The sequence below is a fragment of the Pogona vitticeps genome, chromosome 8 (assembly GCF_051106095.1).
Source record: "Pogona vitticeps strain Pit_001003342236 chromosome 8, PviZW2.1, whole genome shotgun sequence".
Lineage (NCBI taxonomy): Eukaryota > Metazoa > Chordata > Lepidosauria > Squamata > Agamidae > Pogona > Pogona vitticeps.
The window spans coordinates 27,120,024-27,146,055 of record NC_135790.1 but is presented as its reverse complement, the minus strand read 5'-3'; the positions used below and the strand labels follow the sequence as shown (position 1 = coordinate 27,146,055).

The 26,032-nt window shown below is 46.4% G+C and overlaps 1 protein-coding gene and 1 long non-coding RNA gene across 4 annotated transcripts; one reads left to right on the top strand and one right to left on the bottom strand.

Annotated features, from left to right (window-relative positions):
* The first annotated feature begins 2,417 nt into the window (after positions 1-2,417).
* POU2AF1 (POU class 2 homeobox associating factor 1) lies at positions 2,418-25,819 on the top strand. 3 transcript variants are annotated; one of them, XM_020792954.3, is made up of 5 exons: positions 2,418-7,052; positions 20,839-20,969; positions 21,748-21,790; positions 21,919-22,190; positions 24,552-25,819. In XM_020792954.3, the coding sequence occupies exons 1-5, from the start codon at positions 7,037-7,039 to the stop codon at positions 24,861-24,863; spliced, it is 774 nt and encodes a 257-aa protein (XP_020648613.3). In that variant the 5' UTR covers positions 2,418-7,036; the 3' UTR covers positions 24,864-25,819. The 3 variants fall into 3 exon arrangements, with proteins under 3 accessions (XP_020648613.3, XP_078235707.1, XP_020648604.3); XM_078379581.1 differs by lacking the exon at positions 2,418-7,052 and adding an exon at positions 7,076-7,231; XM_020792945.3 differs by lacking the exon at positions 2,418-7,052 and adding an exon at positions 14,695-14,895.
* On the bottom strand, positions 3,229-11,395 carry LOC144584126 (uncharacterized). The gene is made up of 2 exons (XR_013538200.1): positions 9,659-11,395; positions 3,229-7,120 (listed from the first exon to the last, which is right to left on the bottom strand). It is a non-coding gene; the product is annotated as an uncharacterized LOC144584126 (long non-coding RNA).
* Positions 25,820-26,032: the final 213 nt, after the last annotated feature.

The following is a 26,032-nucleotide window of genomic DNA, read 5'->3' as shown; positions in this document are numbered from 1 at the left end:
ATTAAAGTTTGGACAAAAAGCCAAAGCACATCCACCACCCCACTTGACCTGGGAGCTACCAGCTGAGCTGGCGAGAAGGTGGAAGTGCTCAGGATAGTGGTGTAACTGAAGGGGAACAGAGAAAAATGCAGCTCAGGGCCTTTTAAAAATCCAATTAGCAGCTGAAACCAAAGTTTGCCAGGGTGGCAGGTCAACTGGAGAACAAACGAGGAGTTTAAAAGTCTCTTGCTTGCCACAGATTTGTGCAGTGGAAATCAGAGAAGAAGTGTCCGGGTTTATGCGCGTACATGGTCAGGATGAGCTCCCAAATGTCAAAATTTTCCACGACATCCCAGGCAGGGCCAAATGCTAAGCCTTAACATTTGCCATAGGAGAAAGAAATGAGGTTCATGCATTAAAAGAGCTGTCCTGCTGATTGTGGTCTTGTAATGCTTGTTTCCACCTCCATTCAAATTTCTTAACGCGTATTCTGTGGAGGAGGAGAAGTGGCGACCAGCAGGTGGCAGATTCATCCCCCCCCAAAAAACAGCCGTGCATCCAAATTTTCATTTACGTATCTTAAACATGCTTGTATTCTAAAACCCTGTTGAAAGGATGTTCTTCATCAACTGCGCGGGGAGGGGGTGGCTAAATAACTAAATTCTGGCAAACTGGTAAGGGTGTGTGTGTGTGTGTGTGTGTGTGTGTGTGTGTGTGTGTGTGTGTGTGAGAGAGAGAGAGAGAGAGAGAGAGAGAAACAAGAATAAGAAGATAGGGGGAAGCCCAAAAATCATTCATCTGGATCCACTGAATTTCACAGTGAGGTTCAGCAGCCTAGGTTTTGTGATTCCTCCTTTCACTGTAGAGCAAACTGTTTTGAACCCAAGCTGCCTCAAAACCAGTTTGACCACTCAAGAAGTCAGGAGCAGGGCCTGAATCGCGAGGGTGACCCGAGTCGTTGTGTGTGCTGAAGTGAAGACTTTCATTTCTGGAACCAAGGTTCACCACCGCGTGCCGTGACGCATGAACGTCCTTCTTTGAAACTCCAGGGTGTTGCGCAAACAATTTGTAAAATATAACCCGAGGTACACCAGTCACAGTTCAAAGACCTTGAAGGGAAAAATGTCCAAAGTGTCTGGGGAATTCAGCCTCCCTGTGGGAGCATTTTGTGGTTCCAGCTCACATGAAATGTTTCCTCCTTTGAAAAAAATATATAAGAAGACAAATTTGCTCCTTTTTCCTATGAACCAAGGCGGCTGCTTTCTCTTCTTGACCCTCATCGGCCAAAACTTTGAAAACACGGTGCAAAGCTTTTCACGAAATGTGCTCTCTTGTGCCCTCGTGTTGACTGGTGGGAAGAGAGATCTCTGCTAGAAACACCATAGGTTTGGTTTCCTGGCTGGGGAGCTGGGGGTTTCGATCTCTACTGGGAGATGCTCCAGAAGACATCTGCATGCAACATCTGGAGCTGATGGGGGTCCTGTGCCCCCCATGTGGCTTTGGGGCAAAAAGCTGGACGGTTGGTTCTGGGACGCCCCCAGAAGGAGGGACTGGGAACCACCCCTGAGTAATTTCATGGCTAGAAGATCCTGGAAGGGTCACCTTAAGTTGGAATTGACTCAACAGCCCATAATCAATGAATTAAAATACAGCAGTGCTTGTTTGCCCCTGTATGCATGCATGCATGTATATTAATGGACCTTTGGTTTTAAAGACAAGGTCAGCTCTCGGGAGGCAGAGAAACACCGTTAATATCAAGAACTCAGATTTCCAGCTGTTGGTAAATCTGGGAGGGAGTCACGTATACCCTGTTCTTTTCCTCTCCCTCTTAATCTTGGCTTGACATATACATAAACCATAATCCCTCCAGTAATTCATCTTGCTTCTGTGTGTACACTGCTGGGCATTTAAAAGGTGATTTTTTTAAAAAAATAAAGAAACATAGTTTTTTTTAAAAAAAGAAAATGTTCATGTCGTGGAAAGAAAGCAAATGCTTCTTGCCAGAACATGTTCAGAAGAAGGGCAGGTTTTTGCAACAAACACTGGAAGAAATTCCTAGCCATTTGCTTCCTGGTTTTGCAGTAATCAATTTATTGTGGGAGCAGCTGCTCCGGAAAATTAGAAGAGGGGACATTTTCTCTAGAAACCTAGAGATGAAGGCAGGAGCTTTGAAGGGGTCGAGACAGAAACCAAGATTCCTTAGACGTGCAAAGATTTTTAATGGTAAAGGAGACCTTGTTGACTTTAGGAGAACCTGCTGGATAGCTCAGAGGTTGTGGGTTCGATTCCCCCAGTGGGCTTCCTTGAGAGGGGGTGGACATGATGATCTCTAGGGTCCCTTCTGGCTCTGCCATTTGAAGATGATGACAACGAGGCTGTCACGGACCTTTTGGAATTTTGTCAAAAACCTTCCTTTTATAGTATATTGGTATATATATACCAAGAAGAGCTTTGTTGACAATATACCTCTTTGCGGAGAAAGTTTGTTTCCTTACTTACGGATGAAATGCACAATATTGCAATATTCCAACATCTAGGAACAGACATTTCCCCCACATATAACCAAAAAAAAAGGGTGGGATTTCTAAAAATATATATCAAACATGTACAGTTTATGTTTTAGTCTTAAAATGGGTGCCTTTTTTTCAAAAAGAATCAGATGCCCAATTAATTGAAGGAAACTTTATTTGATGTGGTGGGTTCCCCCCCCCCCACATAGATGAAAGCTGCAATTCTCTATATAATCTGGGGCTCAAATCTCATTGAATGAAGCTGGGTTTACTTTTGAATAAACAAGCTTCGGCTTGGATGGTAATCTAACCCCCAACAGCACGATACAGTACGTGATTACTTGGAGCTAAATCACATTGAGTTCAATGGAATCACCCTCAGCCGATCAGGGGGAAATGGAAGCCATATTGAAAGAAGGTAATCTACAGTAAATATTGTAGAAACTGCTGCTAATTGCTTCTACCAGGATGATGGGCGTTGAGCCGTTACTGGGATGGGTGATGGCTGTTTTGAGATGCCAAAGACTTCTTTGACTTGAACATGATTCTTAGAAAGCCTCAGAACTGGGGGTTGCAGGGAGGGAGATAGGACATTTTAATCTCTTAATTTTAATTAATCTTTTAAATTAAGGATAAAGGTTAGGGCTGATGATGTCATGGCCGTCAAAGAGTCCTCTTCTGGCAATTAAAGAAAAAAAATGAACCAGAGACCGCCTCAAATGCTTAAATAACTGACTTTTCCATGGATATAAAAATGTAACTTGCAACCATATGTTAAGAAGTGGACACCATGAAACACAGTCAGACGTATTTCAGAGAAGGCATGTAACAGGTGGCACTGTTCTGTGTCCCCACCTTTGAATTTTCTATTTTTCCATCTTTCTGGAGGAAGAGGCTTGTGTAACACAGAAGTCTGCCTATTCTTCAGTTAACCTGCAGTCCACTAGGGAGCCCTCGATTTCATCTTTCAATATAAATTCAACAGCCTCTCTTGCAAGCAGAGGAAAAGAATGGGGCGGAGGGGGAGAGAAGCCATTCCAATGGGAAACATTAATTTTCTGCTGTCTTCACCTTCCCACCCTAGGAAGGATAAGCTGTAAACAGAATTTTCAGCAAACCTGGTAAAATAATTTTCGCTCTTTTCTGCCAAAGTGAGAGGGAGGAGAATTCCAAAGCATAGAGCTGTTAATCTCAAACCCATCTTTACGTTTTGCAGAAACACTGATGACAAGGTCTTACGTTTATTGCTAATAAATGTTTCTAACCTTTTCTGAAAACTCTGCCTTTTCTGTTAGTAAACATGGGGAGCTAAGATACGCGCAACGTTTTCCAAATATATATTTATATACAAAGAGAAATCTACCAAGTTAAACTTAGGGTGTAAAGGGGAACACTTGATCACTCCAGATTGAAACACAACTGTGGTCTTGTTTCTAGGGCATGCAAGGTGAGGAAAAAGATAAGGGTTCTTCTGAGCATGTCTCAATGTCATAAGAATGAACCCAACAATCCAGGGCAGCATCTCATTCCTCGAAATGTTGACTCCCAAGTTCTGAGACCTGGAAAAACCAACCCCCAACCCTGAGTCTCAAGGCAACCCTAGCCCTGCTGACCCTAGCCCTGGGGATGATGGGCATCGGTATTCCCTAATATCTGGAAGGCCACAAAGAGCAATAATTAAATATATGCTATTATTAAATTTAACAGTAGCTAGAGGAGGAGTCAAAAAGGGTGAGTGGGGGGGCCTAATGCCTTCAACCCCTTTGTATCTGGTGTTGCTGTAAGACTGTCTTTATTAGCATGGCTACATATAAGAGCTGTATCAAAACAAGTTTAATAAATCCTTTGTGTGGAGTGTCCACCAGCAGCTGAGGTTCAAAGCACTGCAGGTCGCATGTAAAGAAACTCCTCAGTGTCAGTCATTGAGGGAGTCCATGGGAGATGCGGCAGGCCACCGTGTTGTGCAATTCTTTGGTGCTGACCCTCACTTTCCAAAACTGTGCCCCGTAAACAGCCAAACCTGAAATGTGCCACAGAAACAGCTGAAGATCTACCAGGATGCCTCGTCAGCATGGTGCTTTCCCCCTCCCTCCGCCAACCATCAGAGGTATCAAAATGATTTGAAAGCTAATAAAAAAAATCTAGATTTTGGGTTTGGTTTGCTTTTGGGGGGGGTGTCGGAGTAAACAGCCATCTTTTAGACCCTCACGCTGAGCGACGTACTCAGCAGAGGTCATCCAACTTTTGGGAAAGGAATCGCGTTAGTGTTGCTACACTTCTGCATTTCGGGTGAGGAGAATATGTTTAGGGATGTACCTCCGTGGCTTATCTTATCGCTGTATATACAACATAGAAACGGATGATTGACCATCAGAGGTGCACAGTGCGTGGGTTGTGCTTTAAAGAAAACATTATGGCTGACTTCTTCCTCCTCAAAAATCCACTAAAACGGCTGAAAAACTGAAACGTGGTCTTAGTTCAGTGCCATTGAAAAGCCAAGATCTCCAAAGGTCCCTTGGCCTTCTCAGAAGAGCATTCAGCTGTCCTTTCTATAAATGGCCTTCCTTGTGCTGTATCACACGTTGGCTTGTCGAAACTGAGTTTCCAAAACACGGTAAGCTTCTGAGTTCTCAAGAAATCTTCTGCAGGTGTGGCTGGCATAAAAACTGAGAACGGGGGAAAAGTTCAAAATATATACATCAAGGTGCTCAACAGAACGGCCATGGCTCTAAAGGCAGGCTGACTGCCGTTGCAGTTTGGATAGGCCCCATCAAGACACCTCCAACTTAGGGTGACCTTTGAAGGAGAGACCTCCAAAAGGTCCCGTCTTCCACGTCCCTGCTCAAGCTTGTGGCTTCCTTCAGGGAATCCATTCGTCTCATATTTTGGCCTTCCTCTTTTCCCGCTGCTTGCCATCTTTCCCGACATTATAATCTCCTGGCAAACTGCTAAGAGATTGCAAAATTTGGTAAATAGCTGAGACTTCCATGGCTCGGCTCCGTTCATGGAAGGCAGACAAACAGGGTGGTTTCCTGGATTTGGTTTGTTCCGGCTTTTCTGGATGCAGTGGTGGGATGCAGCTTGGAAAAGACATGTCACTGAGGGGAAAAAAAAACAGAAAAAAAAGATGGCACTCCTTCTGTTTCCATGTACCAAAGCTGACTAGTCTGGCAGAATACTGATGGTGGGGCAGAAAGTTTTCCACCGTTCCCGAACACTGCAGGTGATCTTGGTAGGCACACGGGGGTCTGCATGACACACTTAGTTCTCCACAGCTTACTACTATCTCCCAGCATCTGCCACCTGAGGTGACTGCTTCACTCTGCCTTCTGGAAGGGCCAGCCTTGCTGGTTGGGAAACAAGATGGCGGGACTTGATCGACTTTTCATCGAAGCCTCACAACCATCTTCTTCAACCAGCTTGAAGCCTGCCCTCAGACTGGCTGGGGCCCTTTCGCCACTCAACAGGCCTACATTTTTTAAAATAAGCGTGTTGATGAACGGATGATGAAACCCAGACGTTTGCTGCTCGGACGCTGGTGTTCTTGTAGAGGAAATGTTATATTTTGGACACGCACAAATGAACCCGAAAGCAGCCAGTTCTTCTAGTCCAACGAGGCGTGAAGGACCTCAGCAGGTGTTTCCTCCCAACTTCTGACATGGTGGCCCCGGGGACTTCAGATTCTTGTAAAGAAGATGAAGAAAGAAAGAGAAGAAGGAGAGGCGGGAGGAATCAGAAGGACCCACCACCACCCCTGGTTCTCTCTTTCGAACTGAACTGGTTGATCCTCTCTGGTCCATGTTTTTCATCTGGTGTAAAAAAAGGAGAACCATATCATCTCTCTTATTTTGGTGACTGGGAAATTCTCTCCAAATATCTCCCAGATCAGAGCTCTCTGCTTTCCCTGGTAGCCATTCTCCAAAGGGAAGGAGATCTTGTGTTTTTCACGTCTGATCCTTTGAACTGGAGATGCCATGGATCAAATCTGTTCCCGCACCACAGCATGTGGCGATCTGGTTTCTCCCTCATAGTCCTCGGAGTTCTCAGTATTTTAGGGGATCAAGATGCGAGCTGCTTTGGGTAAATCGGAACCCAGCATCTGGAATCTCACCAAGCAAACGCACGCAAATCCCTGTGAGAAACAGGTCTCCTCCTTGGGTCTTTTTTTGTGGAGGGGAGGGGTGCGCGTGTTTCTTCCTGGGGGTTGTTTCCAATGCTCCAATAACCAAATGTGTCATTTTTGGGGGCCCGGCGCGCCATCCGCTTTGCAGTAGCTTTGGAGGAACGGTATTGTTGTGGTGAAAGTCGAAAAAAAAAAAATAGCGCAGAGCAAAAGGGAGGGAAAAAACACACACACACACTTCAAGTGCTTGCGGTTAGAGGATGTGACAACGTCACACCACTGCTGTTCAGTAGGAACATGGGTCTTTTTTTTTTGAAAAGAAAAAAAGCAGAAAAGGAACATCTTGACAGTCTGTTATCATAGAAAGGTGCAAAAAGTAGCAAGCAGAGAGGGGGGAATAAGAACTCGATCCTGCACTCGAAATATGCACTGGGAAAAATGTGAGTTATGGGCTTCTCCAATTCTCTAGCGTCTGTTGCTTTTCCTCTTCCTCCTCTTCTGGCTTCTTCTGCAATTAGAGCAAATATACAAAGACGAAGAATGCTGTTAGAGAATGGAGTAAAAGCGGCTTTCCATTTTTCGAAATGCATGTCAGTTTTTATTCTATTGGATGGAGCAGGTAAAAGGCTGTTGTTACGTTCATTTTGCAGTTCCTTTTATGGCCAGGGCAACAGAGATGGAGATCATTCAGGCCAGACAGAGTCTTTTGTGGAAATGAGTTCGGAGCATTTGCAGATCTGTGGATTATCCTTTACGGCAGTGGTTTCCGACCTTGGGTTTCCCAGCTGTTCTTGAACTACAACTCCCAGAAGCCTTCACCCCTGGCTGTGCTGGCCAGGATTTCTGGGAGCTGCAGTCCAAGAACAGCTGGAGACCCATGTCTGGGTCTCATAGAAGAGGCATCAAGCTGGCAAGTGTAGCCTGGAAGACCCATTTCTTCTTTGGCAGGGGTTATCGGCTGATTCAGGATGGACAATCCTGCATAGGTAGCTGTTACAGACTCTCGCGTTATTTATGACTTATACGAGACATTCAAAAATGTCAGGTCTCGGAAATGCAAAGCCATGGTTTCTTTTATTGAGTCCCTCTCTCTCATGTTCGGTCCTCCTCTTTTCCTGCTGCTTTTCGTTCCTGCCAGCATTATTGTCTTTTCCAGGGAGTCTTAGCATCTCATAATGTACTACAAAGAGCCCAGGTTGGATCTTATCTCGTGCCCATTGATTTGTCATTGTGATCACCCAGAATACCTGTAAAGTTTTTCTCTGCCACCCACCAAAAAGTCTCTGAAAAAAATGCAAATATATTGATTTGCAGGATTCATTTCAAAAATGCCTTTTTCAAGATGTATTTTTTTAAATACAGCGAAAGCAAGTTCTACCCATAGATTGTTTTTTTCAACTCATATTTAGCATGGGCTGTGGGGTTTAAAGTGTGATCCTGGACATGCTTGCTCAGGTGTGAGGCGCATTGACTGTGATGGGGTTTATGACCAGGAAAGTAAGTGTAGGATCTCTGTGTGTTACAAGACTAGAAAGTGTTTTAAGGGTGTGAATGTGTACAGTGGGGTCTTGACTTGAGAACTTAATCCGTATTGGAAGGCGGTTCTCAAGTCAAAAAGTCTGTAAGTCAAGTCTCCATTGACCTACAGTGCATTGAAAACCGATTAATCCTGTAACAGGCCGTTTTTGTTCCATTTTGGTTTTTTTCTGGTCTGTAAGTCAAATCTCAGTCTGCAAGTCAAACCTAAATTTTGCGGCCAGAGAAGTCTGTAACTCAAAAAGTCTGTAAGTCAAGCCGTCTGTAAGTCAAGGGTCCACTGTACAAACTGGCAAGATTACTATAAGGGGGACTGAAATGGGATCTAGAACAAATAGGGCTATATAGGATTTGGCCGGGATGCCCAGGGTGGTGCAGATTTGAGTGACTGCCTCAGACGCAGGGGGTCTGGGTTGAATCCCTGTTCAACCATAAAAAATTTGCTGGGCTTTGTGGAACTGGTGAAGCCACTCCTTGAATATCTCACCTTGAAAGCCTTATCAGGGTCACTATAAATCGGTTCAAGCTTGGCGGCAAATAAGAACCACACAGTTTGTATACCTAAGCATACACCTAAGTACCCATAATCTGAAAATCACCAAATATAGGGAATGAGAGATTCTGTTTGTTTGGAAAACGAGGCTGAGAAGAGATAAGGCTGGGCCAGGGATGGCAGAGCAGTGAAACGAGCACACCGTGGAAGAAATCTCCAGATAAAATTGCAATTTTAGGTAACATTTCAATAAGCACCCTACTCTGACATTTTATCCAGAGAGGTTTTTTTCTGACTGAAAGATGAAGGGTGACAGAAAAGCAACTTAGCGAGATAATTTACATTGAATTATAAGTTTCCAGTGTATCTAAGAACCTCCAAAACAGTGAATATTTCCTGTGCTTTTGTCAGGATTAGTCACTGAGAAATGTCACTGAATGATTCATGGCTGCGATTTTTTTTTAAAGGCTACAGTCGTGGCGAACCGAAGAATTTCCATTTTAGAAAGTGAAAATCTTATCTTTAGCATCTGCCTTCTAAATAATATGAAATAATGAGCAAACGCTTAAGTGTTTGAGCAGTGGTGAAGCCATTGTCAGCTTTTCTTGGCTAGCAGGAGCATTTAAGCACGCTTGGATAGCTGTCTGCTACGCTGGAGTAAAAGCTGCTTATTCACCAACTCTCGTGAATTCGCGGCTCAGTCCTAGACCTGCCCACTCAGTGAGATCAGCCCCCCCCCCCCCAAGCTCAACGGGACTTAATTTTTTCTTAAATTCTGCAATTTGTGCAAATAAAAGCACAATGTGCCCGTCTGTAGGCATTTAAGACAACATAAAAGCCTAGCAAGCACATCATTTATAACTTAGATATACATTTTAGCAGCCTGCAGCGGACAACTTGATCCCAAAATGCCCCTTTCAGACAGTATAAAAGTGATTTTTTTTAACCCTCCCAAAATAACATGGTTGAGGGTGGTGGGGGTGGAAATTTTTACAAGTATAAAATGTAAGTACTCACTTTTGTTGAAGGCAGACAGATCAGAGGAGAGTGATCCATGAACTCCATCACTGAACTAGTCCATTTTGCAGTCTTGGGACGCATTGACAGGATGGCACAGATTTAGTCAGCACTAACAGGACTCCCAATGATTATAATGGCTCTACCTTAGCTGATATTAAAATTGGATTCCACCTACTCCCCCCCCCCCCGGCTGCAATGTGTCTCAGACCTCACTCCATGATTTGGGATGGCCAAACAGAACAAAGCAGACAGAAGGAAGTTGGCTTATCAGATCTACGGACTTCCGTGGAAAAGATTTTCCGCACAGTCCTGGGCATGTCAATTCGGAAGCAAATCTGATTGACTTCGGCCAGGCTTTCTATGAAACAGTACATATGGCTGCTGTCTTAAGCACACAGTAAACCCTTCCACCAAAAACCACAGGATTTGGAAAGGCTTAACTTCTGCTGGGTGGATAAACTCACGGCGCTGTTCCTGCCCATCTCCAATGAATGCGCTTTGTTGTTGTCTATGTTCAGTGGAGTTTTATACGCTAAGCATCCCGACTCTGCTTATTCCCCAATGCACCTTCACATTATGATCCTTGTTAGGATGCTTTCCTTATACAGAAGGGGGCATCTAATGGGTGTCAGAGTGTAAATAAATAATTTATTGTATTGCTGCCTCAGGATCCAGCGGTCATTCACTTAGATGTCCTTGAGACCCTCAATAAATGACTAGGAGGCTATGCGGCCGATGACACTCTTGGTGGCTGTGAGTCATGATGGTTCTACAGAATTTATAGGAATCAACTCAGCAAATCCCTACTGAGTCAATGGGCCTACTTTATTTCATTTATTTCCATTTCTATAATGTCCCATTGCCACTCTCTGGGCAGTTCACAAGATACCACAAAAGTGTGCACTAAGACACCATAAAAGACGTGCCAAAACACAATAAAATACCCTGTTACTAGTTAAAACGACCTTGACATTTTTTAAAAATACACAAATGAAAACCCATTTGAGCAGCTCAAGACAATATTCGCATGAGTAGAAGGCAGCTTTATATAACTCAGTCTGGATTCGCTTCCTAAAAACAGAGAGGGCCGGCTGGTGCCTGGTGAGCTTCTGTGGGAATTGTGTCCCAGAGGGAAGGGGTCATAACCTAGAAAGCTTGGGTCCTCGTGTTGGCTTTTCAGGCCTCCTTGAGCGCCACCATCCTGAACATCAAGGACTACATTAGGAGCAGTTCGGACTAGTCACTCTTTTGGTGGGAGAGGCATTCTTCGAAATATCAAGACCCTAAGCTGTCATGACTGACAGAAGTAAGCAACAGGGTTCCAGCCAGTATGCCTCTGAGGGTCAAGACAAAATGTTGCCCTGATCCAGCCATGGAGATGCACAGCGGCCTTAAGGGGGTGACGTGTCCTACTTTATCCTTGGGGGGGGGGTTTCCTCAGCTCCTCAAGGGGCACCGGCTCTACTTGCAGGCCCGTTGTGCAAAGCGGAAAACAGGCAGAGAGAAGCAACCCAGAAACAAACCTTAAACGGGGAAGACCAGCCGTAGTTTATTTCTGTGGCTGCTGTGCAGTTCGCAGCTTTGCTTGGAAGGACTGCGTCTTGGGAGAGAAATATGGTGTTGCCTTAGAGCTGCAGAGCAAACCTACGTCCTAGGTTAGCCCTGAGTTTTCTGTTGGTGTCTTTAAGTGGTGGTGGTGGGGAAAGACTTTTGGCTTTATGTCCGGCATTTGAGTCTCCCGTGGGCTTTAATAATAATAATCATGTGCTGTCAAATTAATTCTGAGTTATGTCGACCCCTTTTTCAGGGTTTTCTTGGTAGAGAATGCCCAAAAGTGGTTTGCCATTCCATGCTTCTGGGTGGGATCCCTGGGACTACTGTGCAGCTTACCCAAGGCCACCTAGGCTGGCTCTTCTTGCTGGAGGCCCAGCAGGGAATTGAACTCCCAACCTCTTGCTCTGTAGACTTAAATCACCAAGCAAAACCATGGACTTCATGGGCTTTAGCCGCTGTGAAAAGCAGGTGACCGGATGAGATGGACATTTGGTCTGACCCTGCCATGAGGTTCCTCTTTAAGTTCATGAACTGCCTTTGTGTAAAAACCTCTCCAGGATGAGCAACCGGGATATTTCATTGCAGAAGCCCTGTTGAAATGAAAAAGCCGTTTCCTGGTGGATTGTGCCCTTTGCCAGAGGACAGAAGGGCATCCTCTGCTGCAGCGGGGCAGGTGGGCGATGGGACCGGTTCTGAAAGTCTTCAAAACCGATACTGAAAGATGAAACTGCCATGTGTTCCGTCATGTGCGTCTCTGTCTCCCGCGAAGCCGCCTTGGGAAAGCCATGGGCGGAGGGGAGGCGACGCGCTGAGGCTTCACCAACGGGCTGCTGGAGTGTCAGCAAAGGCCCTCAGGCTTTGAATCAGCATTGTCACCTCAAGTGTCTAGCAAAGAGAACATTGCACCAGACAGATTGGCCTGTATAATTTCACGCTAGGTAGTGGGTTTCTTCCTCAGTGTACCAAAAGGCTCTGCTTTTAGGCCGTCCACATGATGTGTTAGCTCAGTTCTGAATTCTCTCCAGTTCTCCCTGATTTCACCGTACAGTAGTTGAAAGACGCGGGATCACAGTGCAAACACTCCCAACTAGGTGTTTACTAAGTACTTTGCATTGGGCTACATGGTTGTTGAAGTCCTTCTCTTTTCTCCATGAAAAGAGGCAAAGGTCTTCGAACAACTCCTCACCACCTCGAGTTGTCAGCTTTGCTCCCAAAACTGTAACGATGCCTGGGAAAAGCTAAAGTTGTGTTCGGTTCCCAAGAGGGCCTGCAGTGAACAAGCCATAACCTGCCCTGCCATACGCAGTGTTGATGCGGTGAGGGGATCAGAGCGTTCCGGGAGATGAATATGGCACCCAGCTGAGGCTGTAAGTGACAAGGTGATAGAGCGATTGACAATCAAGAAAACAAGGCTGGTCTTTCCCATGTTGACATAGCGCTGAGTTGACACCACCGTACCAGGCCGAAAACGTTCCCACACAGGCTACCTGTTACACAGCAGAATGCCAGCCAAATCACGTGCCGAAACTGTGGCAGTCGCAGAGGGATCGTTCCCTGGGCCTTTCTTGACAGGTGTTTTTGAACTTCCCTTCCTTCCAGAGCTTGAAGGCTATGTGAACAAAAATCAGCATTCTTCCCATTTCTACAAGTAGCGCCTTGCGCATGATCTGTGCGCATCTGTGGAACCATCGTTTTTCAGGACAGGGTGGTGTGTGTTTTGGGATGACAACCCCAGAATTCCCCACCCAACATCCAGGGCTGGACAGAAGTGTTTTGGAAAGGTAGTGGTAGAAAGAGGACATTACCGTGGTCCCGTTCTCATGAACCTGGAAGACAAAGTCTCCCAGCAAGAAAAGCGTGGAAGGAAAGATCTTACCTGTTCCTGGTCGGATTCGAGGCCCTGGCAATGTAGGATTTGGGAGATACCTCACTTAGTTTCTGCCATTACCATGGGAAAGGATCTGAGATAGCAAGGGACAAGAATACCCCTTCCCCCCCCCCAGAACGTTGTGGCCAATTGCCATCAACCACATTGGCCTAAGTGGATATACCATTTGGCTGGGAGTAACATCAGATTCTCAGCTGGAGGTGGATGGCTCTCACCAGCTGTTTCCTCAAACCGTTGACTTCATGGTTGGTTCTTCCAACACGCAAGCCACGCTGGCTGTTTTTCCACATCTTCATGTTTACACTCCTGCCTGTTGCAATTTTTTCTCTCTCAACATGCTGGTCGTTCTGGCTCTCCAGTTTGATAACCTTCCTGATCCTTCTCAGGTTCTTCCCATTGCAAGATTCTGGCCGGGGATGTCGGCCAGTCTTTGGGTCTGTCCCCCAAGCCCGAAATCCAAGCCCCCATTAAAACCATGCTTTCTTCCCCAGGAAGGGAAAAAAAAATAAGGACAGTTGGTTGGGTTCCAACTTGACACTTGAGTCAAGTCTGAGTTGAATCGCCGATGTGACTGAAGTCCAACTTGACAACAAGTCCCAAAACCTGAGGTTTTGGGGTGTCCCTGATTCTGGCCTAACCCAGTTGCCCAACCCTGTGGTGTTTTTGGTGCTGACAAAACAGAGACACAAAGGAAGCAGGGGGCCTGAGCACAATTTGCAAGGAGCCACTGCAGCAAAGGCCCTCTCCCCCACATGGAGCACAGGGCCACACTTAACACATTTTCGCCCCCTGAAACTACTTCAACTTTTCTGAAATCATACCTCGGCACATACTGGGGCTTTTTGGGTTTTAGTTGCGTCCCCAAATCCACCCGCCTACACACCGGTATTGATTATTTTGCTTTTGAGATCTCCAGGTTGAAGAAGCCACTCGCTAATGGTTTTATACTTTGGGGGTTGATCCTGGTTGGTTGGCCAGTTAGTTGCCTGCGCCAGATGTGAGAGGGGACGTGCCTATTTTGTAAACAAACAAACAAATGGATGGATGGATGGATGGATATGGTGGGCGTTTTTGTAATTTTTTTAAAAATGGTTTCCTTTGCTTAAACTCTTTACATTTCTGTCTGCCCGGTTCGTATTTCTAGACAGACATGGCAGGATCTGTGTCCCTGCTTGACTGCTCAAGGATGGTCTGTTCTGGAGACCAGACTAAACAGCAGGAGAAACCCCCATTTTAGCTGCATTCTTTGTTCCCATAAATATACTCTGGCACTGTCTATAAATTGGTGCCAATTTCTCACTGGATCTTAATGGGGGGGGGGACGACCCTGGGATCCTATATTTGTGGCTCTCTTTTAGTCCCTTCCTACAGATCCTGTCTGGGTGGCCCTGGAGGCTTCTAAACACACCCAGCTTGGCCTCATGAACCTCTTGCTTCTGTTCCGATGGGGCATTCCAGTTTCGTCCGGGTGAGGGGCGGGGGGGTGGACTACCTCAGCGATGTGGATGGCTGCTCCTTGTGGCAAGAAAAAGCACCTCATGTGCTCTTCTGTGCAGCAGAGTTACTACCTTCAACACTAGGCTGAGGATCTGTTTAGAGTCTGTGAGCATGCTGTGGTTTAAAATCACAGCCTGGATCTCACGAACCGCCTGCGATGAGCGCCAAAAGCATGTTGTGTTGGAGAGATGTGATTCAGGTCAGACTTTTACATCTTAGATTTCAGAGGAACCCTGCGCTCCGCTCATGAAGGCCGATCACAAAACAAAGCAAGCTCATCTGCAAATTAGGAAAGGTGAGAAAAGGTTCTGCTGTGCACTTTGATGCTTTCAGCTGTTCAGGAGTTTCCTCTTCCATCCATGGGGCAGCTGTAATGTCTGTTTCTACCATAAGCAGCTGAACTTCCCACAGTGAATCTTGGCCGTTGCAGTTGGGTTAACTAGTTCCCAGGGGGTGGGATGCCAATTCTATCAACTGAAGCCTGGCATGTGAGTATGCCCCAAAGCATTGTTTAAGCCTCGGTACTTGGGTGTATTTATGCAGTTATGGCTTGGAAGGGATTTGACCCATGTGTACACACTTAGGAATAGTTTGTTTTCTTTTGCGCATGCACACACACATTGCAGACCCATTAGGTGGGAAGGTATGAGAAAGTAGTTTCTACAATTTCATTTTTAAATATGTGAGCCAAGTTTCCCAATTAACTCGTTTATAAAACATGGGTGGTTTTTTTTAAAATGTGACCATTCTTCTCCTTCCTGTGTTTGTATGTGTTGTGTTTCATTATCAAGTGAATATTTGCTTTCCGATTCTTCTGCAAACAGGAAAAGATTTCCATTGTGTCGACTCAAAAGCTTATTATTTTAATGTTTCTCTGTGTTAGTGTGTGATTATACCGGAGAGGTGAGAGGGGAGGAACGAAAACAATGGTGTGCTCTGGGTTCCACGCTGGGGGGGGGGGAATTGAAAAATTTGTCACCTGCCAAAGCATGGGGGACCAGGAGAGGGGGAAAAGACCTCACAAGAAATGTGAGCTTTGGGCCTTGAAAGGCAACTGGCCAGCCGTGCAAACCTTTACACGAGGAGTGTGTGTCTTCAGGGCGGAAAGTAGCCTCAATGGGGCAGTTGCGATGATGACTCATCTAAGGGGGGGGGAGAGGAGAAAATCCATCCATTTCAACTAACTTCAGCAGAAGGTAGGATGGAGGTTGAGCTGGGTGTGTGTGTGTGTGTGTGCCCTGAAGTTGCTAGGCCAGAGAATGGCAGGGCATGCTTAACCTTGAGAAAAGAAGGCTGAGAGGAGATAGGATAGCACTTTTCAAAGACTCCAGAGGAGGGGCAGGATCTGTTCTCGATCGTCCCAGAGCGCAGGACAGGTAACCATGGGCTCAAGTTCCAGGAAGTCAGATTTCGGCCGAATATCAGGAAAAAACTTCTCAACTGTTAGAGCAGTACGACAACGGGACCAAAGACCTCCAATGTTGGGGGCCTTCAAGTGAAAACTGGACTACCCTTCGTCAGATCTGCTTTGATTGGGATGCCTGCCTTGAACAAGGGGGTGGACCCAGTGGCCTGGGAGCCCCTTCCAACTCCATGATTCTACAACTGTTATTCTAAGCCCCAAGAGTGGGAGGGTTTTATAAAAGGAGTGGCCCCTTGCAGAGAAATACTAAGCAGGAATTGCCCTGGCCACTTAGCAGCCGATGCCTTGATGGCGAGTTACATTCCTTGTGCATTGAAATGAGCACCCTTTCAAACGCAGCCGGGAAGGGCTCCCGTTCTCCCATGCTCAGATGCCTCTTCTAGCATTTCTTCTCTTGTAATAGGGATCACCCCCCTGGGAAGGGTCAAAGAAGGGACCGGAAGACATTAGACCATGCCGACAGGCTACAGAGCAAAATCCTTCCTCGGCGGAGTGCTTCTTCCTCTCTTCTCTCTCCCCTGGCAGCCGGGGCGCTTGGCACCCCAGACCAAAGGGCGGGAAGCATGCCCCAGGGAAGGGAGCCAGATGGAAGGGTCACATCCTTCTCGGTGCCCTTGGGAGCCAAATTTCCCCCAAATCCTACAGCACCCCCATCAATCTCCCTTGACAGTGTCTTGCCCTTTTGCCCGTAAGCAGGGTGTTCTCCCCAGAGGCACTCCACATCCCTAGGACATCCTGTGCTTCCTTTTCGCAGATGAAAAATGTGATGTTTTAATTCCACTCATAAACATGACGTCGTCCCAAGGGTCAGCTTCCAGATGCATCTCTCTCTCTCGCATGATGCTCAGAAACGCAGAGACCGGCCATTATTCTGGCGGAGAGGGTGTCTGTAACTGGCGGGGCTGTTCAGAGGTTGGACATTAGATCATGATAGATGACTAGTTGGCTGTAATTGATCCCCTTTTCTAATAACAAAGAAACGATGGCATGGAGTTCCAACTTAACAAATGATAATGTCACGCTTTTTCTGTTGTAGCTGCAACTTTCAGTTAGTTTTATAGTTATTCTAAATCACTGGCTCCCCAACTTTTTTTGACTCGTGGCTCTCTTGATTTACTGGCCACTGGACTGTGGCTCCCCTAATGCAATATTTTTTGGAGGGGGGGAGAAGGGAGCAGGTCTACAGCTTTCCTGGCTGGGCTTGGCGGTACCCCAGGGTGCCGTGGCGCGAAGGTCGAGAACCATGAGTCCATTTATACCCTGCTTGTCCTTGAGTGAGTTCAGGGCATTATACATACATATAGCCTTCGTTTTCACAGGACTCCTGCAAGTTAGATCCATCGAGAGAGGAGGAAGGCAACTGGCCCGGCATCAAATGCTGGGTTTCGGGCTTCCCTGATTCTCAAGTTCTCGGGGAACACTCTAACCACTGCACCTCGCTGTCCCCTTATCTTCTTATCTCAGTTTTAAATTATTTTTTAAGCATTTCCAGAAAAGGTACACACTGCTTTTGAATGCAAATTCTCAAACAGCCTACCACCATTTTTGTGTTGTTGTTTTCCCCAAAACGGCTTCCCACTTTGAAATAGGCAACTACCACACTAAGTTAAACAGCAGCAGCATCGGCAGGCTTTTTAAGGTGAGTTGTTTAAGGAACAAACGCAAGCAAAAGCGCCAGAGCAGCAGTTGAAACGCCAGTGGGATGAGAAATAAAACAGTAATTCAGAGAGCAGATAAACCCATTGATAAAACAACATATAAACACAGAGCCAGCCCAGCAGGCCATCTGGCTGTTCATTGAAAAGCCGGAGCAAATTAAAAAGCTTGACTCCAGCATCTAAGATGCAAATCAATGCATTGCTTTCTCCTGGAATGGCCAACTCTTGGCAGCATCTCTCCAGCACCTGTGATGAAAACTGGACCTGCTCGCCCTCTCTGTTAAGGCGAGGCAGATCGGTCAGGGTTGCTTTCCCCAAGACCCAACTTCTGGAAAGTTTGGAAAATTCCGGACAAAATGGGAGTGAAATGAAAGTATCGACCACGCTGTAGAGATGAGCAAACCAACCGGTTTTTGCTTTCTTGCACCCTCCAGGGCTGCAGGGTTTGGGTGAATTCTGTGCAGAACAGAACTGAAAGCAGAGTCTGGGGCTGGGAGGGTTTCAAACTACAACGCCCACACTCCCCGAGGCAGCCCTGATCCCCGAGTCAAAGGCAACATTTATTTGACAGTCCCGGGAATCGAACTTATAACCTCTAGCGTACAAAGTTGCTGCTTCTTTACATTGGATTAGAAAGGAAGGGAGCCTACCAGGACTAGCTCACCATCAGAAGGTGGGGACACCCAGAGAGTTACAGATGGCTAGACACTTAAGCCACAGACCCGTCTTGGAGCACACATTAACGCTCCCCCTTAATTAATGTGTTACTGTGTGGGATAGGGGCTAACAGGACTTGAGTCCCAAGGCTAGTTGGATTCCAGTTAGATTTAAGAGCCACCAGTGACTCAACTTAGAATCAGCCCGTGACTCAGAAACCCACCCACCCTTCCTTTTTTTTCCCCCTGGGGAAAAAAAAAGCTTAATTTTCATAGGGACTCAAACATGGGGCTGGGGACCTGGAATCTGGTCCCAAAGACCTGGATTCGAATTTGAGACTCGGATCCAAAGACCCGACAGCATTCTTGGAGGCGAAGATCTAGATTTTCCTCTTTGTGTTCCCAAGGCTGGCTTGAGGAATCTGGGGAGTGTGGTCCAAACCCATGATTTTTTCCAAGCGCTCCTTTCAGCGCCCTTTGAAACCAGCCTTCCTCTGATGCCTGTGAAGAGAATCCATTCAGCATCGGGGAAGGACGTGGCCAAGCCCTCCTCCTGCTCCCCTTCCCTCTGGATCTCAGCTGCATCCTTCTGCGTTTGGCCTCGGTGCTACCGCCTGAGTGCATTTTCTGCGTTCTGTATAGTTCAAATAGTTTGTGCCTTGATATCGAGGTAAAGAGATAGGGGGAAATGGGATTTCTCAGGGAAATTGTTTAGTTAACTCTACCGAGCAGATACAGCAACGCTGGGTCTGTATATCGGCTAGGATGTAGAAACTCTCGCCTCTGAAGAAAGGTTGCTAGGCTATCAACAGAGCTTATCAATATTTCCTTCATTTCCTTCGCTTTGATATGGTGGCCCTTTGCTGCCACCGGAGAGTTTGCGTGCGACACGTTTAACCGTTTGAGAGGCAGGCCTGAACCCGGTTTCCTTGTGACTCATGCACTCTCGTCGCCCTTTGCCGCGGCTTTTAGGACGGCTGCCAGCGAGATTATTCATGGGAGGATTTATTAACAACCCATTGTCTCAGCGTCCATAATCTACCATTCTTCTGGGCTCGCTCACACCGCGAGGAGAGACCTGGAGAGGCAGCTGTGGGCCGTATTTGGGCCAGACGTCCACCTGTGAGACTCCTCAGGGGCCACGTTGACCTTCCCCAACAGTTCCAAGGGTGGGGAAAATCAAAACTCAGTGTTGCAGAAAGCCCATTTTTGGTTTCATTTGGGTGAATTTGGAGGAGCGGGAATTGGAATTGGAATTTGTGCTTAGTTCTGTTGCAAACCCGCCATTCCTGGAGGCTTCCATGAGCCGGATATGGGATTTTGTGGAGGGGGCTCGCAGGAGTGGCAGAGGCGATGGCATCCGAAAGGGCTGCGTGGGGTCCCTGGCTTCATTTTGGCCATCCTGGGTCGACCAGCCTCAAACACGGCCTCCTCAGTTTTCCCCCAAAACCAAAATACTAGAGCCTTTCCATCGTAGGACGGTACACCCTCAAAGCTACGAGCGGGGGGGGGGGGAGAGAGAGAGAGAGAGAGAGGTGAGCTCTCTCAGTTTGAAGGAGAGGAAAACATCCTTGTCTAAAATGAACCAAAACTGCATCGTCTGTGGAATACATGAGAGAAAAGGGTAGAACCTAGACCCATTATCCCACTTTCCTGCTTGCATGCTCTATTCATTTGATAATAATAATAATAACAATAATATCATCATCATCTTAAGAACTGCAGAGCTGGAAGGGACGATTCTCTGGATCATCCAGTCCAGCCCCTTGACAAGGAGGCCCTGTGGGGGAATCAAACTCCCAACCTCTGTCTCCTAAACCACTGAGCTATCCAGCAGTTCTGGGTAATCATCTTAGGAATGGCAAAGGGGACGCGGCAGCTGGTGTCTAGAGAAGGTTTTTCACACGCCGTTCAGTGCTCACGATTTAACATTGAAACTCGCAGATTGATATCGTCCCGCTGAAATGAGTTGCCTCTAACTCTTCTTATCGGCAGAGAAATCGCACCAGGATCAACGGTCAAGTTTTGGCCGATGGAGCTGGCACTCTGCACGTGATAAAGGGACTCTCAGCAGCCTCCCTGTTTCACTTCTCATAATGCTGAACTTTGGTTTAAACGAATGGGTTCCGGCCTCCTAGAGAATCTTGGTTCAAGCTAGGCATTGCTCCCTCCCCTTCAGATTACAACTTTAGGGGAAAAAATTGCTTCTCTGGACTAAGTTCTCCAAATCCTTTGGGTAACCTGGCAACTGGGTGTTAAAGGTTTGCAGGCTTCTGGGAGTCGTGGTCCAGAGGAGTAACTTTTCCAAGCGCTGGATCGGTGCCACTTGGGAATGCTTTGTGACATCCCACCATCGCCACAAGCAGAATCCCGCCCTGGCCTGCTATTATTTATTTATTTATTTTTACGGGATGTCTGGAAGGCCAACTCTGGGACAGGTATTTGGGGATTTTTTTTTCCCTCTTAAAGGCAGAAAAATAATAATCCACGTGTTTTCTTAGCTTCTGCAGCTGAGCAACTGCCTCCACCGCGCCCCTACCAAGGCGTCCGCGTGAAAGAGCCGGTGAAGGAACTTCTCAAGAGGAAGCGCGGCGGCATTCAGAATGCGAACCTGGCGGCAGCGGCCACAACGGTAGGAGAGGACCGCTCGGGGCGGCAAAACTGGCTTGGTTTCCATCATGTCGCCGACTCTAATTCTAGGGTTTGAGGTGGCAGATGAAGGACCCAACTGTGTGTTATAGACAGCTTGACACTTAGGAGAAGAAATACTTTCAGTGCTGGTCATGTATGTGTCCCAGCCGAAGTTTTTTTAGCTTGCTTTGATTTGTGGACTGTTCTCAGGCCCTAAGCATGTTCCTCCTACCTAAGTCCGATTTCTCAGAAGGCAAAAGACAGCTTCAATCACAGGTCTTAACCCTGATGTTTTTTTTTTCCTTTTAAGTTCTAAACAGCGGGCTTATGATGTCTACTCTGGCCCTGCACAAACCCCAAAAGGAAGGCTTTAATCAAACTTCACGTGGGTTTTGAGCCGGGGGGGGGAAAGGCCACGTGGCGTCTGCTCCTCTGCAGCTGAAATGAGAAAAGAGTGGGTCCTTCCCGGATAGCGAGACCCTACCACTCAGAACTTGGAAAAGCGACTTGTTTCCACTGTAGAATCTCCCAGGCCATGTTGTCTGGGGGATTCTGGGACCTGTAGTTAAAAAAACAACAACCCTCACCTTTCTCACTTTTCACATCCCACGCTCCTTTCTTCATTTCCGGAACAGAACCGGTTCATTGGCTTGGCTTGCTGATGGGTCACAGCCTGAAATATTATTGACATTACTTTCCTACTTGGTCTCTGAGTAATAGTTTCTATGGCACTTTATTCTTCTTTAATAACTGATGTTAAACTCTGATATTTCCTTTAGGTGTTTTTTCCCCATCAGCCACTCCCACCCTACTCACCCACTGGTAAGGGTTTCAGAATATATTTTTATTTCATTTTATTTCCCAGCCACCCACCCACACCTTTGTTCACTGCTTTGATTTCTGGTCCTCTTTTCTGAGCACCCCTTCCTGGTCTCCTCCTTCGATTTTAGGCCAGGTCTGCAGCGAGCTGGACTTTTTCCCGTCTCCTCTGCCGGTGATGGAGGATGGATCGCTCTACTCCGGCTGGCTGGCCCAACCCTCGCCAGCCTCTCTCCAGCCCTTAACCCAGTGGGCTGCCTACCCGGATTATACATCGCACGAGGCCGTCGCCTGTCCTTATACGACCGACATGTACGTTCAGCCGGTGGGCCCCAGTTACACCCTCGTGGGAACTTCTTCGGTGCTGACTTACGCGTCCCAGCCACTGATCACAAACTTTGCGGTGAGTTGCCATGCGTCCAGCGGGACCCGCTCTTCTGCTTATGCGTGAGACGTACCGAATTCTTTTTTATATCTTGGTTTGTTACACAATAAGGGTTGAAGAGCCTCTATCGGGCACAGTTGGCAGTGCTTGTAACATTACATTTGGGGTTTTTTTAAGGAACACCTTAGCCAGTTCTACAAAGAGAGGCAGAAGGAATACAATGAGCCAGCTCAGCAGAGTTTCAAAATTCTGATCCCCTCTGGATTGTGATTGAACACAACTTGGCTCCTGAATGTTAATGCAGAAGAGTCGCCAAACATACAACATTAAGGATGACTCTGATGATGGCAAAGTGCTGTAATTTATAATTTTGTCTATGTTTTGAGTCAGGTAGCAAAATGCTTTGCTGGCGGTTGGATAGCTCAGTGGTTTAGAGCTAGAGGTTGGGAGTTCGATTCCCCCACTGGGTCTCTTTGGGAGAAGAGCCAGCCTGGGTGGCCTTGGGCCAGCTGTGCAGGAGTCCCAGGGTGCCCCCAGAGGAAGAGAATGGTAATGCACTTCTGAGTACTCGCTATCTGGAAAACCCTGGAATTGGTTGCCAGAAGTTGAACTGACTTGATGGCACATTGTCATTCTTATTGTCATCAAAATGTTTTGGGACAGATCTGGATATTCTAGCCAGCACAGGTATTCCATTTCCCATTATATTTAAGCCATTATTCTAAAGCATTTGCAGGCTACAGGCTCAATCTCCCCAGCCCTGCTTTTCACACTGAAGGCGGGAATATGAATTTGAAATTCGCACTGCAAACGTGAAAGCTTTTTCTCCAGTTTGCATGTCACCTGTCAGAGCAGGAGAGGCAATATTGAATACTGCCGGATGCTGGTGGTCTTGGGTGCTCAGCCATTGAATTCCAGCTCTTAAAATCAAGTGGCTTTGAGTACCCAGTACACCATGGAATGCTCAATGAATATTTGGCTGTTAAGTTCACACCAGAGTTCCGAAAGAACCATCACGAGGATAATGTTCAGGATCCCACATTTCTCTCTGAGTTGATTTTGAGTGCAGGCTGCTGCCAAAGTAAGCTTTTTCGTGGGGGAAAGAGAAATATTTGTAAGAGACCGTTGTCTGCTGGTCAGAAGCAAGGAAAGAGTCAAAAAGAAGGGTGTATATACAGTCATCAGCTTAAAGTAGAGGCTTTGGCCAAGCAAGGAGTCTCACCTTTTCAATTCTCTCTCTCTCACACACACACATTGTTGTAATTGAAGAGAGCCATAAATTGCATTGTTCTGTCTTACTACCCAGAATATCGAATATCGGATTTGAATATCAGGAGGGAGAGCCTGGATGATATATTTCAGTTTTCTTCCCAGTCGGTTTCAGCGGGATATGTTCACAACGTTATTTGCACCTGTCTTTTCAATGCAGTTAACCATCAGGTTCTTTCACACCCTTCACAATGCATATATATTAAGGCAACCCATTCATGATTAATGCAGGAGGGATAAAACACTTAAATGTAGGGGAAGAAGCCCCTAGAGCTGGCTTGCATGTTTGTAGGCCTGCTGTTTTATCAAACTGTGAGGGAGGAGCTAGAAGCTGGAAGTGACCTCACAAAGAGAAGGAAGGAAGAAGCCTAAGAGTACCAATCTGCATGTAGATCTCAAAAACATAAAACAGCAAACAATCTGCTCAGCTCCCTATCTTCTAATTTCTGTAAACTTGTGAGCACCATTGGCTCTTTGCTATACTTCGCATCACTTAGTCCCCAAACCCTTTTCTTAACTTTCCATCCTGTGAGGCAGATTAGACGGGGAAGATAAAGTAAGATCCTGATTCAGCATCTGAAGTACCGCACTAATTATTAGCTGTGGCTCTCTTCCTCTGTGTATTTGACTGTCTCTGCATGATTGTTTTGATTTGTACTTAAACATTATTTTAATGCCAGTTGTTTATAAGTACAGCTTGGGGGACCTTATCGTTGAAAGGTAGTCAGTAAATAAAAATAAATAAATAAATGTGTGAAGGAAGGTCAAACTACACATTACAGAGAGCTGGTCATTAGCAGCTGAAATCTGTTGCCGTCCCTGAGATGGAATTTCAGCAGGCTTTTGTGGCTAAGCAACGATGCTTTGCAACCGAAGCCCAGGCTTATCCACGAGGGGCCAGTGACAAAACACAGCTAGCAAATCTGCAAGCTCCGGGGGTGGTGGTGGTTGCAAACCTCCTGCTAGGACAATCAACTGTTCTGAGCACTTAAGGAATTCTCTCTTCTAATGAAAAGCTACCTGTAACCTTTAATTTGGCCCCACGACTGCAAATATTTGCAAAACCCAGGAAGAAACCCAACTGACGGGTCCGTGTGTTTGTTCAAACAGGCCAGGCCCACCTCCTCGCCGGCTGTTGTCTCCCACTTGGATATGATGGACCAACAATCTCCTCTGAGCTACTTCCCATGGACTCAGCCCGTATCAGCCCTTCCGGCACCTTCTTTACAGTACCAGCCAGCTCCGACCACCCTCACCGCCCCCCAGCTTGTGTCTCTTCCTCTTTCCGTCTCCGAATCCACCCCCCACGATCTGGAGGACGCGAGGAAGGAGATGAGCACGCTGACCATCGAGAAGCTGCTCCTTCAAGAGGAAAACAGCGGGACGTATGACTTGAACAGTCTCCCTGTTGAAGGACTTTAAAACCTGACTTCCAGTCGATATGAATGTGTGAAAGTTCTCACGTTTCCCTCCCTCTCCTTCTCCCTCCCTCTCTTTCTCTCTCGGATGTAAAATCCAGCTTGTCTTATGTTGAGTCTCTTCCCAGCATCTCAAAAGTGTCCTATTAAACGCAACTATGGATACCCAGTGTAACGTAATGGATAGAGTGATGGACTAGCACTCAGGAGGCCTGGGTTCGAATCCCTGCTTAGCCATGGAAATTCACTGAGGGTGGGGAACTCCTTAAATATCTCACTTACTTTGAAAGGCCCATCAGGGTCGCTGTCGTTCTAGTCCAACTTCTGGTCTGATAAGCAAATTAGTTCTTAAGGCAGCTCTGTGGCCAATTAACAGAATGCTGTCACCCACCAATATTCCTTTTATCCAGTTGTGCAGATTATTAACACAGTGCTTTAGACTTATTCAAAAACTACTCAGAAATGGCAATCCTTCTCAAAACCTCTCTTGACTGAGAGGGGGAGGACGGGAAGGAAGGAAGGAAGGAAAAAGAGAGAGGCGGAAGCAAGAAAGACAGGAAAAGAGAGAAGGAAGGAAGGAAGGAAGGAAGGAAGGAAGGAAGGAAGGAAGGAAGGAAGGAAGGAAGGAAGGAAGGAAGGAAGGAAGGAAGGAAGGAAGGAAGGAAGGAAGGAAGGAAGGAAGGAAGGGGGAAGGGCTGGCATTGACAATCCATTTTGTTTGCCATCTTTGATGTTTAGATTTAAGTCTGTTTTATTTACTTTATTGCACCAATCAAGATATTCAAGAGTTGTATCACAAATGTTTCTGTGCAAATATTTACTTGGGATAAATCAGTTGCAATTATGACTAAACAAACTGGGTTTTTGTTGTTTCTATTGAAACCTGGATCGTTTTGTCTAGATGAATGTTGTATATTTGTAGGAGGAAATAATAATAAAACGTAGCATTCATGTAGCAGATCTAAAGCCTCCGAAGGGCATCGTGTTCCCTTAAGCGTCCTTTCTAATGTGGGTACTTAGATACTGCCAAAAAAGAGGACAGAAACAAAGGTGAAAGATGACGCAGCTTTGCATAAAATTTGCCAATTAATAGCAATAGGTGCAGAAGTGTCAATAGTCACACAGCATCTCAGCCAAAAGAGATGGCCGCATACTTCTTCAGGAACAGCCACC